The 16,948-nt window shown below is 34.8% G+C and overlaps 1 protein-coding gene across 1 annotated transcript in view; it reads right to left on the bottom strand.

Annotated features, from left to right (window-relative positions):
- The window catches only part of COL4A5 (collagen type IV alpha 5 chain), a 258,495-nt gene that overhangs the window by 49,558 nt on the left and 191,989 nt on the right, over window positions 1–16,948 (bottom strand). Inside the window, exons 29-35 of the mRNA XM_061179490.1 lie at window positions 15,949–16,099; window positions 10,254–10,367; window positions 4,871–5,038; window positions 3,934–4,023; window positions 3,310–3,459; window positions 1,825–1,923; window positions 346–435 (exon numbers count right to left, since the gene is read on the bottom strand). Coding sequence (XP_061035473.1) covers window positions 346–435; window positions 1,825–1,923; window positions 3,310–3,459; window positions 3,934–4,023; window positions 4,871–5,038; window positions 10,254–10,367; window positions 15,949–16,099 — 862 coding nt within the window. The remainder of the gene's footprint in view (window positions 1–345; window positions 436–1,824; window positions 1,924–3,309; window positions 3,460–3,933; window positions 4,024–4,870; window positions 5,039–10,253; window positions 10,368–15,948; window positions 16,100–16,948) is intronic.

The raw sequence follows: 16,948 nt of genomic DNA, 5'->3' as shown, positions 1-16,948 counted from the left end.
ATGCACATGACCAAGCAAAAAGATTTTTAAAAAGAATTCTGCAAATTCTGATATATATAATAATGAGCTTTACAACCAGGATTATATAAAAGCCTATTTTTCAAGGAAGTTTAAGTGAAAGGGGGTATAGCTGGAGAAAAAAATGTAAGTCTGTGAATTCTTTCTAAAGCTCTGTCTCTTAATTCGCACTTCAAATATTTGGGTAATGAGAGAGCTCTACCCACTGACTGCCTTAGATATTGTCTCAGTTTGACTCTATCAACACCAGTCTCATTTCTAATAACAAAGATAGTGAACCATCTTCCATTAATGGAACTAAACATTTGCGAAATTTTCATCACTCACCTGGAAAACCCATATCACCTATGTTTCCTTTAAGTCCAGGAGGCCCTGTAAGTCCTGGCTTCCCAGGGAGACCAGGGTTACCCTTGGGACCTACAAAAGTCAAATTGGTAAAATTAAGACAACTCAGCAATATTAAGGTTGCCTGGTTTCCTGGTATGGGTTGTAATTAAAATGCAAGCGTGAGATTGAATGGATTAAATCTTAACATATGATTAAGTTCCACAGATCTAACTCAGCATAAAACAGGTAAGAGTTACCTAAGAAATCTCTTTAGGAACATATTATAATATAATCATGGTAACAGAGGTTTCCCGATACAAATTTATTTTAAAAATGCAAAACTTTCACCAAGACACCTTGTTTCTTGCCCTAAAACTATTCCAGTCACCTGAAATCTTATTTGTTGTTTGTGTATAAGTACCTTACTATATTTATCACAGGTAAATCCAATATAAAGGGACTCTTTTTAAAAGATTCAGAAGTGGCATTCCCATGTAGAGCCTGATCATGTGAGACCAGAAGAGGAAAGTGGTAACCTCTCATGATACACCCTCAGCACATTAGGCCAGGGATAGACAAGAGTTGATGGAGAAGTACTGGACTATCTCCCCCCAACAGTCATGGCTGTTGTGTTTATACATTCTTCCCAGAGCTTAGATACTTGAGCTCTGTGGTGTCACCCAGGTATTTTCCAAGGACCACAATGTTGCCTTAAATATTATTTTCTTTTATTTTTTCTTTCACACTGTCTTCCAGCTTGGGGAAGAAAATGCAAAATATGTGAAGGATAGAAAAGGAGATAATTTCTCCTTCCCACTACATCAAGGTAATGCAGTACAGAGTCCAGAACAGAATAACTGACCTAAAGGGCTCTTACAAAGATGGAGATGAGCTACTCTTTATTCCTTAGGGGCCCAACTCAAAGAAAATGGCTTAAGAAGCAGCAAGGAAGAGTTTTATTAGAAATAAGAAAAAAAAATCCATGTTGACTGTAAGAGTGATTAATGCTATAACACATTACCAAGGTAGATTGTGAAATTTTTATCCCTAGAAACTTTTAAAAATAGAATTGGCAGCCATCTGTTTCACATGGTTTAATGATTGACTTGTCTGAAGACAGAGAACTGAAAAGGGTGAATTCTTTAGGCTCCTACCAGATAACCTGTCTTATTTACATATGCTGCAATGGATATAAATAAAACACAGCACCTTACTTGGATGTACTTCTGATTTTGCGTACACACTGATGCCACAAAAAGAAGAAACTGAGCAAAGTAAAATATTCTACAAATCTTGTCTGTTGACACTTGGGCCAAATGGCAACATTTTTGTTAAGGAGAGGTCCGTATCTCAGTAGCTACCCAAGCATATCGCCATGACCAGATTCAAAACATCATCATACACGATAAATACATAATTACTTTGTTCCAGGGTTCAGGATCAACCACCCAGTTGCTACAGGTGGTTTATCACACTTACCCGATGGTCCTGGTAATCCAGGTTGTCCACTCAGTCCAGGTTGCCCTGGGTCTCCAGGCGAACCCTGATAACCTTTTGGCCCTGCAACTCCAGGAATACCTTCCAAGGATGAGTATAAGAAAGACAAGTTAGGCTGATATCATTAAATAAATCTGGTGAAGCAAGCTAACCAAACTCTGAAATATGAATGAAATACAGTGATATTCTGATATAGTATGAACCAACAGAACTGGACTCACTAAAATCCCCCACTTTTTTATTTAGCTACCATTAAGAATTGCAGAGCACTCAATAATTAAGTCACTTTCCTCTTTGGGCCTCAGTTTCTTACACTGTAAAATGAAGGAATTGGGGAAGATTATCTCTAAGCTGTCTCTTAGATTCTATACCTATCTTTAATAACCCTATATCACAGGCAAATACAGTTTACTGCCTCTGTTTTGCAGAAGGCATAATGGAAAGAGAAGAGAAGCCTTGCAAGAAGTAAGTCAAGAAAGGTATCTCATTTTAACAAGAATACAAAATTAGGTGGCTTTGCCTCTTTCATGACTGTATACAAAATCACAGTAATGTCTTAACACTCTTTTTTGAGGAGAAATCCCACAGGTCCTGCTCGCAGGGAAGCTTATAACATCTGTGTACACACACACCTGCACACACACTCACACGCGGACTGACAGTAGTAAAGGTTACAACACAGAAAGAGTCACAAACTTTACTATGATCTGCAAATAAACATAGATAGTTTTTAAAGTTCCATGTTGTTTGAAAGACTATTCTATATAGATTGGATTGTGTTTTATTTATTGATCTGTGCTTATTCATATTTTCTGGTGCTTTGTTATGAATATATTATCCTTTTATAAAAAGAAAACAGGACTTTTAAATGTTAAAAACCTTTTACACTTCATACCTTATTTGCTTCTAATAAAATAACTACAACAACACAGTCATTCCCTAGACCTACTTTTAGCGACCTCCCCCAGAGCTGAGCTTGGCTGTTCATAGTCCAATACTTGTTTATTCTTCCAGGGTAGAATAACAATGAACTGTACTTAAAAGTCAAGCATGATGTGGATATCAAAACACTGCAGGGCAACAAAGTACCACTCATCTTCATCTGGTTTCAAGGCGAAAAAGTTGAAAGGACCAGCAAATTTTCCAAACACTGAAATCTGTTTTCCAAGTAATTCTGGCTATATATCTTTTTTCTCTTGACCACATCCTATATACTATTTTCTGGAAGGCCTGAAAGTGACTGTCTATTTTAAAACCTCAGAGTTTGTGACAGATAAACTACAAAGAAAATACTCAAACAAAAGTTGATCAGTGAAAGCAGTGAAAATTAATTTTCGTTACCAAAATTTGATGCACCTAACTGCCTTTTGTTGGTGAGTCCTGGATTACAAGTCACTTCCCATGTTATTAAAAATCAAAATTCATAGATAGCAGGAAACACATTAATAAATAAATGCATTCACTCACCTGGTAGGCCAGGGTCCCCTTTCTCTCCTTTTGAGCCCAGCAGATCTGGATCCATTGGTCCAGGAAGGCCTGGAAGGCCGGGCTCTCCTTTACTACCTTTCTCTCCTGCAGGGCCAGGAAGTCCTGGCTGACCCTGCAAACCATCATCACCTAAACCCAACATGTGTGGGGAAGACACAGCAGATCAGATTTATCCATCCACGATTAATGCATATATAAAGATTATTCATATGTTACATAGTTGGGTAGGCCACTGACCACCCAAAACACTTAGGCACCTTATTTACTGTCTATAAATAACTCGAGCTCACACACACTTTTACACTCAAATAACAATCTCTCTTCTGGGATTCTTTGACAATTACAAAGACTGTAAAAAGTAAAAATTTAATCCCTATATTCTGTTATTTTGAGCTAAGCACTTACCATGTTTCATAGTATTCAAGCTAAGCATACCACCAAACTTAAAACAGTACCTATTTAAATGCCATGAAAATACAAGAAACAAAATACAAGTAAGCATTGCTCATTTTAAAGCAGTCAAATAAAAATATTCTGTATCGACAAAGTAAAATATTTAATTTTCTTTCTTTCATGCATCTGCCAGCAAACCCTGAATATTACCTTTGAGACCAGGAACACCACTCCTGCCAGGAATTCCCAAAGGTCCTGTTGGGCCTGGAGGTCCCATCATACCCATTTCACCTTTGGCACCTTTTAAGAATATCGATAAGTATCTTTTACCTTTCCTTGACCTTGGAAAGATAAAAGATAAGTTTAAAGATGTCAACTGGAAAACTATTGAGACTTGGAGGGAAGGCACTAAGTTTCACCCCTTTCCAACTACTGTAACCTTAGTGACCACTACTGCCTATATCATTGTGGTAGTTAGTCTCTAAAGATGGTCCCCAAATGAACCACACTTCCCAGTATACACAGCCTAGAGTAGCCTTCTCCCCTTGAATTTGGGATGACTCTGTGCCTTACCCTTGACTAAGTGACACTGTATGACTCCCAATGCTAGATCATAAGAAGTCTTGCAGCTTCCATCTGTGGCTCTTAGTACACTCACTTTCAGTTTTGGGGATTCTCTCTTTTGGAAGCCAGCTGCCCTGGAAGGAGAGCAGCTACCCTGATACTACCATAATGCAAAGTACCACTATGGATAATGAGATACCATGTGAAGAGGCCAATGAACACTCAGGTGTCAGAGAAGTAGATCCTTCAACCCCAACTACTCCAGCTGATGCCATGTGGATCAGAGATAAACAACCCTGGCAAGCCATCCCTTAATTCCTGACCCGCAAACCTTGAGCAAAATTAAAAGGTTGATTTAAATCATTAAATTTTGGGGTCATTTGTTACACAGCAATATATAACTGGAGCCCTCAGAGAGAAAAAGTGTAATGCAAATAGCAAAGTGAGTTTCCTACAATCAAAGACATTTAACACTTTTCCTTAAAGGATAGTGTCAATCCAGAAAAGTACAAGAGGATAATATACCAGAGTCATATTAGTTTTAATTTCCTGAATCCAAAATCAGGGAAGACTAAAAACTTACCTGGAAAGCCAGAGGCACCTGCTTTTCCTGGGAGCCCTGGTGATCCTGGGGGTCCCATAGGACCTGGTGCTCCAGGGATCCCTGGACTGCCTCTCTCACCAGGGGGTCCTGGAACATCAAATCCAGGAGGCCCTGGATCCCCCTTCTCTCCTGGTATTCCATGCAAGCCTAGTTAATACAAACCAATATTAAGAAGTATTGAAGCAGTTTTAAGAGATGTATCTGGTTATTTTTCTAGCAAACAAGTGATAGAATCCTGTATATAACAAACCTAACAGTGAGTTAGAGATACTTTTGGCATCATGCACAGAAAATAACCAACAATAAAACTTTAGGATTCTCAAGTATATTTCTCTAAGAAGGTGCTTCTGAAATTGTTTCTCATGAACGACCAATCTTTTCTTAAGTCCTGGTCCATCATGGACTATTTTTTTAATAAAACACAATAAAAATTACTAAAATACTAAAATAAAAAAATCAAAGACATATAAAATACAATCCTACCTTTTGGTTATTATATTCAATAAATACAATTATACTGTCAAACTGCTATAAAAGTTTCTAAATGCTTACTCTCTATTTCTTCTAATTCCAGTGCAGACTGGTAACAAACAGTTTGTAATTCGACACTGGTCCATTGACCACACTTGGATTGGCATTGCTCTAAGGTATTATGAATTATAAAGATGTATTTCTATAATCCATAAAAAGATTAATTACTGAATAAGTAAGTTACATGGGCCCTTCTGACTTTATTTTGGCTTTGTTTTACATGTTGTTTTAATAATACATTATTATTAGTCTTTGTTGTTAACTTCTGTTTCACAGTAATCCAGCCAGGATTTTATAGAAAAAATATGTCATTGCAAAAATATACTCCAGAAAACAAGGTGGTTAAAAAAGAATATGTTTAATGAAAAGAATTACACTACAAACATGGTGCAAGTTCCCACTCCAATACCTATCAGCTACGTGACTTATTAAGTCACTTAATGTTGTTGGTCCTCATCTGTTAAATGGGGATGTGCCATAACTGACTGAAAGCTGCGGGATGAAACAGGTGACCATTCCAAGCATCCCTTCAACAATAAGACCGAATTTTATTACTGTTGAAGATTCACAGACAATTATTTTTATAAGAGAGCAAGATGCTGGCATTTTAAGACCTGTTTGATGTCATATACCAGCATGCCTTTAAACTGATTAAATTCACTTTGAAGATTAGAGAATTCCATTTAGTGGGTACAGTAGTGATGATTCCAATGCTGCCATTTCATAGTAAAAAGATTATTAAAAGGGGAGAGATATTTTATATTATATTTATGAAATATGATGAGATACCTAATCATGTGCACAATTATAGCCCTATATGAATCACTGTCTATTGTTATATTACAGCCCAAGTAGTTTTTAATAGCTGAGTTTTCAAGATAACTAATTAGTCCTTTGAAATATGCCCCAAGAGAGCAGTTCTACAAAATAATTAAAAGAAACCAAAGACTTCAATCTGGAGAAATCTTGTTTGTTTTCCAAGTTTAAAGCTTTAAGATATGGCTTTTGGGAAAAAAAAAGATGAATAAGGTCTGAGGATTTAATGTATAACATGATGACTATCATTGATAATACTGTATTGTATAACTGCAACTTGCTAATAGAGTAGAACTTAAGGGTTCTCACACACAGAAAGCGGAAAATATGTGAGGTGATGGATGTGTTAACTTGATTGTGAAAATCCTTTCGCCACGTATACATATATCAAATAATCAATCACATTGTACATTTGAAATATATTACAATTCTATTTGTCTATTATACCTCAATAGAGCTCAAAAGATAATAAATCAAAGGAAATATCCTATTTACAGTTTCTCAGAACCATTTTCATGAAATATCTCTTGCATCTTTTACGATGATCCTATTATATTTGAATGATATTTTCTATTTGCTCTAATATAATAAATTCTCAATATTAAAAAAGAAAAAGATAAGGCTTTTGAGAGAGAACTACAGTACCTGGTAGACCTGAAGTTCAAGAGGCAGGAAGTTACAGTTCAGCAGCAAGATGAACCACCCAAGCAGAAGCAAGTTGCAAAAAGATTCATTAGGTTAGGAAACAAAACTAACCATGTAGAGATTAGAACAAAAAGTCTACGAATAGAATTTATTAGATATTGATTCACTACTAACATATATTAGTAATCAGTAAAGAAATTTATTTTAGGCATTTGCTCAGATGCTCGTATAACATATACTATAAATGTGTTTGCCAACAGAGACACAATAAAATATTTACATTCACAAAAAGTAATACTTTTTGATGAAGATCGGCTTTACACTCTTGTTTATCTCTGATCTTTATATTGCTGTGAATGATCACTTTGGAATTTAAGCTCCTAAAGGTTAGTTAGAATTTAAAAATAAACTTGATTTTATACTGTAACAGGTTAGGTACAGATAACTCAATAATTATTAGTGCAGTCTATGATTAAGCAAAATACATGTACTAGGCAAAGATCTCTGCATTGTCATTAGTAGTAGTAACAGATATTATGCTGTGTTTTTCACAGCATAGATCTTTTCCATGACTATGTCAGGAATTGGCATCCTGGTAAGATCCAGAATGAAGAAAGTCAATATAAATTCAAAGGCTCTGCTGAATCTCCTTACACAATAAAAGGAATTATATGGATATATCTATAGAAGCTAAGTACATTAGAGGTGTATAATGCTCTAAATTTATTTGCAGCCAAATGGAATGAGTTTATGGAAAAAAAAAAGAAAATTCCAAAAACATGCATTATCTGTGAAAACTTTACATACACATACACACACACACACACACACACACACACACACACACAGCCCAAGGGTTTTATAGCCAAAAAAAGTTAGAAACTACAATGTACTCTCCTTCATCTATAAAAATGACACGACTAATTCCTTGTTCCTTTGATTCACATTAGTGGTGATGAGCCTGAGCTGATTCAGCCATGCACGTGTTCCTGAGACTGGGCAAGTGTTACAACACATTTAACTCAGGTTAGGGTATTATCTGTAGACGTGGAATTGAGTATATTTAACTGACCTCTAAAAAGATTAACTAAAGCAATTATCTTCTAGTTAGTGGCCAGACCAAATAACAAGAACCAACAACTTCCATTTCTGCCTGGGTAACTAAGGCATGGGATGAAAAGCATTTTGTTTCTTGTCCCTTGGCATTTTAAAAAAATTTTATTTCCCTACTGCCAAATGAGGAATTGATATTCAACACGTCTTTAACTTATAAACATGCATTAAGCTGTACAGCCTGCTTTGGAAAAGAGAATGACAAATAGTAAAGCTTAATTAAATAATAGAAAACTGGAGTCAAAAGAAAAGCCTGAAAAGCATATATTTCTGGAGAACTGACAACATAGAATACTTTGCATTAAGTTTTCTACTGCAAAATGAAACACAGCAAGTATATTTAATAAGCTTCTTATTAAAAAAAATTGGTAGTTAGAATTTCAGCCATGCAGTATAAGTCAGGTGTATCAAGATATTAGTAGTAGCCTTGCTGATCATCCTGTTATTGAGATGTACAAACAGAAATTATGGTATTTTTGAAATGGACTAAGATAATATTCTGCTTTGGTGAGACAAATAAAATTTACTTTAAAAGTGAGTATATGTTGCTATTATCAAATATAAAATGTGGTCATCCTGTGGTAAAAAAAAATCATGATTTGAGAACATTTCTATATTAATAAGAATGCATTCAATACATTTTCATGGCAGTTGCTGTTAACTTCATTTGTTTGTTGAACCATATTAGTTAAGATCTTCAATTCTGTAGCAAAATATATATTTACAGAAGGAAGAGATGAGATTAAATTCAGCATCATTACTTTTCCCCCTGCCCATTCTATATGGACTTTATAAATATACCTATATATCCATCAGTTAAAAAGAAACAACATTAGATGAATGAAACATCGTAGAGTATTAGCTAAATTTGAAAAGGCATAAAGCGCAAATGAATGTATTTTTATTTTGTTCATATTGGTATTAACAGTGGTCTCTTTTTATTCTTGCTAAGCTGTGATTTAATAATTCAAAATGCTTCCAAAACCTCATGCAATTTTGGGAAATAAAATAAATGACAAAACACAACAGAAATGATAAATTCATTTTAGCCATTTTGTGAAACAGCGGGCCAAGACTATAATGGCCAAACCTAAAAATTAATTGTTTTCTCTCAAGATCCCTCTGCTAGTTGGACAGATGGTTTTCTCATGAATGTTGAAGCACTTACTTTTTAACAAGCTGGTTCAAAGCAACACTGTAAGTTTTCTTATTTCTAAATCAGTAGTGACATGTTAGGGGCCACTAAAAAAAAGGTATAATGTGTCATAAAATAAATGTTTAAAATAGGACATAAGCAAAAATAACCTTTACTTTCCAGGCTTTTTATATTGTTAATCAGTGTCTCTAGATTTTTAGCATAATAACTAACAAAATACCTATTGGCATTTAAGGTCAGAAAATATATTCCATTGTTTCAAAGTCAATGTATGTATATCTGAACGGTGCGTTTAAGTCATCCGATGTATTCATGTGAAGTAAGGAATGATTAAATGTTCCATATTTGTTTTAATTTCATATATTATTATAGTGCTTTGCAATAACATAATCTTGGCCCAAGTGTGGCCCTTACTATGCCTGCCTAGATTAAGATAAAAATAATTCACATCACCAGATGGCTCAGAATCCACAAACTCGAGTAAGCTCTCACACAAACATAGAGGAATCATATGATTCTCTATTAGGTTACAAGCTGACAAAACTTTTCTGAGTATTCATATTAAAAAAAAACCTTAGCGTGCTTATGAGTTGCAAAGTAAATGCTGATTTATGGGCAAAAGAAGAGAAAATTCAAGTAAACTCACTTGTTTTATTTAAAAAATTGAGAATGCCTAAGAAATATTTTTCAAAGAACTTTTTTAACCCTAGTTCTCATGTGCTAAGAAATGTTATGAGGTTCCACAAAGGTCTATTAATGCCATATAGCTACTCAGGTCTGAAATGATTAGCACTAGAAGGTCTGGGATTCCAAGGTTATGACTAGCTCAATGATTATAAGCCACGGCAACACACTGCAATTGTTAAATTGCACTGCTGTTAATAGATCAATTTAAAATTAACAGGGAGGGGAAATATCAGGGATTAAAGTAGCTCTTATGTTGTGATCTGTGCTCTTTCACTTTTACATAATTATATAAGTGGACATGTTAACTCTCAAATCTGTTTTCTGGAAGACTGTTACATAGGTTACACTTTATTGAGGGGCTAATCAACCTCTACATAATTAGTGCTACAAAATGCACATTTACTCCAATCTTACCAGGTTGACCTATTGGTCCAGGAATTCCTGGTGGCCCTGGTGGTCCCTGAACACCTGTTCCTGGCAGCCCAGGAGGTCCCATTGCCCCAGGTTGTCCACTTGGTCCAATGTCACCTTTAAGGAATAAATATAGTTTAGATATTAAAAACAACAATAGCTGAGTCACTAGCCTTTAGCATTGGTTCACAAAGTTATAATTACAATGATTTTGTAGTATGTTTTATCATATGTGTGCTAAATATCAAGTTTCAGAATCAGTTATGTCATATCCAGAAAATTTCTACTTGAATTCTCATTGAAAATGCAGTATATTTGCAGACAAGTCTGGGGAGAATTGACTGTCTCTTCCCATCTACACATACGATTTATCAACCAATTAATTCTACCCTTTTTCAAGTTGTTAATAATAGAGTTTTAATTTTCCCCACAAATACATGAGGCACATTTTGTTTTATTAATTTCTAGATATGATATAGATTTTTTGCAAATTATACTTTCTTATTTATTTCAATATTTACAAACACACCATTCTATTTGTCACAATGATATTTTGCACGTTATTTCTGCTACCTGGAACATCCTTCCCTAAAGATTCAGTTCAAATGTCACCTTGTATATGAAGCTTCCCAAGGCACCTTAGATGCGGTCCTGAACAAAAGTAACATATGAGGTAAACTGAATGCTTCCAAAGTCATCATTTTTTTCTTTTTTGTTTAATGATTCCAATGTTCAGTCTTAAGCACATTTTCTTCCTCATATAGTTCTTTCCTGATGGATATTAGCCTTATTAATTTATTATTGGTCACTATGTTGCCTTGAAAATGTTGTACCAATTTCTCCTATAGTTTAGTCACTAAGTTCTGATACCCAGCCACTGGTGTAAGTATATCTGGTGGGTGGACTTTTATTGTGATCTGCTTGCTGTGTTTTGACTATGGTCTATTGGTCCAAAACATTAGTGATACATATTCATAAAAGTTCCTGTTGAGATAAACACTATCATGGTGATGCCACCTAGAGTTTCTTATAGTAGAGAACAATCTCTGAGATCTTCAAGAGCGGAGTCTATGCCTTTGTGTTTCTAACGATTCAAGTAGTAATAGACACAGAATAAGAACATAATGAATGTTTGAGGAATAAAGGAATTACGTGGCAGAAAGCCCCAAATTCTTTTTCTTCTAGCACCTTAGGAACTGTACTGAGGTTTTAATATTTGAGAATGATTCCTATTAGGATATGGGGATCCTATACTTCCTTTCAAAGGTTAGGCAAATGCTTGGTAAAGAGCTGATGTTTAAAGTGGGCTTCAACCCCTTTCTTCCCAACCTCTGTCTCAAGGATATTTTCATAAACAAAGTATAATGAGTGAGTAATTTCCATATGGAGATTGTTTGCCACATAGCTTATCATTTGAAATGTTTCTATCTGCAAGTTTTGGGGGTCACAGGTTTAAGCTGGGGGAGGTAACTGATGGGAAACACTATCTGTAACTTTGAGTGTTACAGTTTATAGCCGGCCAGAATTGTGTACTCAAAGACAGGAAGGTATTTTTAAAAGCGCTTATCTGAGAACAATCTGTATTGGGTTAGTTTGGGGCTCTTGCTGGCAGAATATAGCCTGGTTAAATTTGGCTATGCTGTTTTATTGCTTTAATAGGAATCAATCCAACATGTTTCAGAAGCATGGGGTTCTTCAGATTATTTTCTGGGGGCCAAAACGTTGACCAGGAGAGTCTAGTTCCTTGCAAACCAGAAAGGAAAAAAAAAAAAACAACTGCCAAACCAGTTAGACTAATTCTATTCATATATATAATTAGGGAAATCAAAATCAAGGGGATAGAAGAAACCAATAAAGAAATGAGCAAAGGACATGAGCAGTTTACAGGAAAAAATATGTATGTCCTTTAAACATATGAAAAGATGGTCAATTTCCCTCATAATAATGGAAATACAAATTTTAAACTACCCTGAGAGTAAAGGAAAAGGACCTAGTATATCCAAAGAAATTTTTAAAAAGAACAAGGTTGGAGAACTTACATTACCTGAAATCAAGTCTTACTGTAAAGCTACTGTAATATAAACAGTTGGTAGGAACTTAAGGATAGTAAGATAGATAAGCAGAACTGACAGCACAGAAATACACCCACACATAAACAGCCATTTGATTTTTGACACAGACACCAAAATAATCCAATGAGGAGGGAGCTATTTTAAATAAATGATGCTAAGCAAAAATTATTTGAAATGGATGATAGTCTCCAACATAAAAGCTAAAACTATAGAATTTACAAAATAAAAAAGAATATATTTGCAACTTTGGAACAGGGAAAGTTTTTTTAGATAAAACACAGAAAATAATAATCAAATAAGAAAAAAATTGATAAATGAAAAATCAATAAAATTAAAACTTTTGCTCATCAAAATACACTAGGCAAGCCAGATAGGGATAAAATACTCATAAACACGTATTTGACAAAGAACCAGTATGCAGGATACGTAAAGGTCACTTCCAACTTAACAATAAAAAGAGAAACAACCCATATTTTAAAGTGGGAAAAATATCTGAATATGTAAATAATTCACCAGTACATGTAAAAGAGCTCAACATCATTAGTCATCAGGGAAATGCAAACTAAAACCAAAATACGTTACCTACATACCTACTAAAATTCAAAAATGAAAAGACTGATAAAACCAAATGTTGGAGAGAATGTGGAACAACTGAAACTTTCATACCGTATTGGTTAGAAAATGATACAACCATTTTGGGAAAAGGTCTAGTAATTTCTTTTTTCTATTATTGAGTTATAGTTGATTTACAATATTATATAAGTTTCAGGTGTACAACATAGTGATTCACAATTTTAAAGGTTATACTCCATTTATAGTTATTATAAAATATTGGCTATATTCTCCCTGTGCTGTACAATATATCCTTGCAGCTTATTTATTTTATAGTACATAGTAGTTTGTACCTCTTAATCCCCTACCCTATCTTACCCCTCCCCCTTCCCTCTCCCCACCGGTAACCACTAGTTTGTTCTCTATTTCTGTGAGACTGTTTCCTGTTTGTTATATTCACTATTTTGTTTTATTTTTTAGATTCTACATATAAGTTCTATCATACAGTATTTGTCTTTCTCTGTCTGACTTATTTCACTAAGCATAACACCCTCCAAGTCCATTCATGTTGTTGCAAATGGCACAATTTCATTCCTTTTTATGGTTGCGTAATATTCCATTGTATATCTGTGCCACATCTTCTTTATCCATTCATCTGCTGATGGGCATTTAGGTTGCTTTCATGACCTGGCTATTGTAAATAGTGCTGCAATGAACTTTGGGGTGCATGTGTCGTTTTGAATTGTGGTTTTCTCTGGATATATGCCCAGGAGTGGGATCGCTGGATCATATGGTAGTTCTACTTTTAGTTTTTTGAGAAACTTCCATACTGTTTTCTACAGTGGGCATACCAATTTACATTCCTACCAACGATGTACAAGGGTTCCCTGAAAAAGGTCTAATAGTGTCTTATACAACTAACATGCACCTGTCTTATGACCCAACAATTCTACTCTTAGGTATTTACCCAAGCATAATGAAAGCACATATCCATTAAAAAAAAGTTGTAAAAGAATGTTCTTAAGAGTTTCACTCATAGTAGCCAAACACTTTGATACAGTCCAGGTGTCCATCAACAGAGAATGGATAAACAAACTTTGGTATACTTATAAAATGAAATGCTCATTAAAAAAAATAAAGGACTACTGATAAACACAACAACATGAATGAATCTCAGAAACAATAATCTGAGTGAAGGAAGCCTTACAAAGAAAGTACACGCTGTATAATTCCAAAGGATTTCTAGAACAGGTAGAATTAATTTTTGATGAAAAAAATCGTTACCGTATAGTTGCCACTGTGGATGTTGGGGTTAGGACTGAGGAAAGGGGCAAAAGGGAAATTTCTGGGATCATATCTTGATAGGGGTTTGGTTAAACAGGAGTATGCATCTGTTAAAATCCAGAAAATGTACCTTTAAGATTTGCACATTTCATTTTTTTTAACATCTTTATTGGAGTATAACTGCTTTACAATGGTGTGTTAGTTTCTGCTTTATAACAAAATGAATCAGTTATACATATACATATATCCCCAAATCTCTTCCCTCTTGCGTCTCCCTCCCACCCTCCCTATCCCACCCCTCCAGGTGGTCACAAAGCACCGAGCTGATCTCCCTGTGCTATGTGGCTGCTTCCCACTAGCTATCTATTTTACATTTGGTAGTGTATCAAAAGAAAAAGAACAACCATAGACATGCATGCTGCAGTATTTAGGGAGAAGTGCATTGCAATTGTAATTTACTTTGAAATGCATTAAAAATAAGTCAATGAAAGGAGAAAGGGATGAACAAATACGTGACAAATCATGCATAGTAAAATGTTGATAGTAGAATATCAATGGTGGGTATACAGTAGTCACTGTAAAATTCTTTCTACTTTGCTATATATAAAAAATTTTTAAAAATTAAATGTTGGCAGAGAGATAAAATGTGAATTGTAGAATCTAGGCGGTAGATAGATGGGTTTTCACTGTACAATTCTTGTTAATTTTTCTGTGTTTGAGATTTTTCACAATAAAATATTTAAAAAACTATACTGAGATACCTACTTGTTTCCAACAGTTTGGCAAAAATCCAAGCGTTTATCAACATACTCATTTAGCAAGGCTGTGGGGAAACAAGCACACACATACATTTTTGGGGGGAGTGTAAAAAGGTACAAATGGAGAGGAATCAGTCAATATCTAGAAATGCATTTGCCCTTCCATTCAGAAAACCCATTTTTATTACTCTATTCTAACATTACACCTGTACACACATGAAATAACATGTATGCAAGATTATTCAGTGTGGCATTGTTTCTAATAAGAAAATATTGCCAAAAACACAGTCTAGCAACTAGCAACTGGTAGAATAAACCACGGCATACCCAAGCAATTCAATACTAGGCAACTATTTTTTAAAAATCACAATCTCTATGTACTAACATGGAGGATTCTCTAGAATATAAAGCTAAATGAAATAAGTAAAGTGCAAAAGGTAGTACTCTATCTTTTGAGAAAGGTAGAAAATAAAAATATATATATTCTTCTTTAGCACAGGGAGATCAGCTCGGTGCTTTGTGACCACCTAGAGGGGTGGGATAGGGAGGGTGGGAGGGAGACGCAAGAGGGAGGAGATATGGGGATATATGTATATGTATAGCTGATTCACTTTGTTATAAAGCAGAAACTAACACACCATTGTAAAGCAATTATACTCCAATAAAGATGTTAAACTATATATATGTATATGTATATTCTTATTGGCTTGTATTTGTATGAAGGAACACCAGAAGGATAAATAAGTAACTAAAAAATGGCTACGTATGGGATGGGGAGGCACATAGTGGATGGATATGGGGTAAAGGGAAGACTTTTACAAAAGTGTTACTTCAATACATATATGATTGTATCATCTATACAATGAAATAAAACACAACATATACCAATGGAGGATTAAAAAAAAAAAAAGCCATGATAGAGTGGCAGCATGGGCTTTCTAGTTAATTGGGATTATCACCCATAAACTGTCACAACAGTTTCAATTTCCATAAATTTAAAAGCAAATTGAGAAGTAGCAACAGCCTCCATACCTTTTGGTCCAGGTAGCCCATCCAAGCCAGCTTGTCCTGGAGGACCTTGAGGTCCTGGGAAACCACGATCCCCTTTTGGACCAAGTATTCCTTTGAAACCTGGGAGTCCTGGAGGCCCAGGTGGCCCAGGTAGCCCAAATCCTGGTTCTCCCTTGAGCATACACATGATAAAACACAACAAAAACTCCCATGACTTTCTTGGTGTTTACTGTTTACTATAGAGAATTTAAAGCAGAAAATACAAGGTAATATCCCCCCCCACCGCCATGGTAAAGGGAGTAGGATAATTAAATGAAAAGTAATTGGTATGCAGGACAGAACATCTGGAAGGAGAGGAAACTGGGCTTAGTAAAACAAATTGAATTATTTGGTCTGGTTTCAGGACAAGAAAGAAATAACTGAGACAGCATGAGATTAAAGAACCGAAGTGATGAAATGTGATTACAGACTGGGTACTGTATTAGATGATTATTTTAAATTTGACCAAGTATGATAATAGAATTGTGGGTTTTCTATATAATGTGTTTACTTAGAGATGAATACTGAAGTATAGATATTTATAGGTGAAATGACACAATATTGAGATTTGGGTTAAAATACTTCAGCAAAGAAAAAAAGCGTAGATGAAGCAAATATGATAAAATCTTGATAATTTGGAATCTGAGTGATAGATATATGAAAGTTCACTGTATTATTCCTTTTACTTTTGCGTTCATTTGAAAAGGTTAATAATAAAATAAAAACAATCAATAGAGAAATGATTTCTCATGAGAACTGTGGCCATGGTCAATTTTTCTTCCCATGGAAAAAAGTTATTGATAGTAATCATAAAAACACAGGAAGTTTAAATTAATTAAGCACAGAGAAAATACAGGAACAGTTAGGATAATTACGTACCATGGCAGTTTGCTGAAGACTGACTAAGGAAAATTTTAGATTAGCTAAAATGTAGTAAGAGGAATAGAAACCAACTCAAACATAGTACCATTATTAGTACTAA

This window comes from Eubalaena glacialis, chromosome X (genome assembly GCF_028564815.1).
Source record: "Eubalaena glacialis isolate mEubGla1 chromosome X, mEubGla1.1.hap2.+ XY, whole genome shotgun sequence".
Classification (NCBI taxonomy): domain Eukaryota; kingdom Metazoa; phylum Chordata; class Mammalia; order Artiodactyla; family Balaenidae; genus Eubalaena; species Eubalaena glacialis.
Note: the sequence above shows the minus strand (reverse complement) of the source record. Positions and strands in the feature narration are given on the sequence as shown.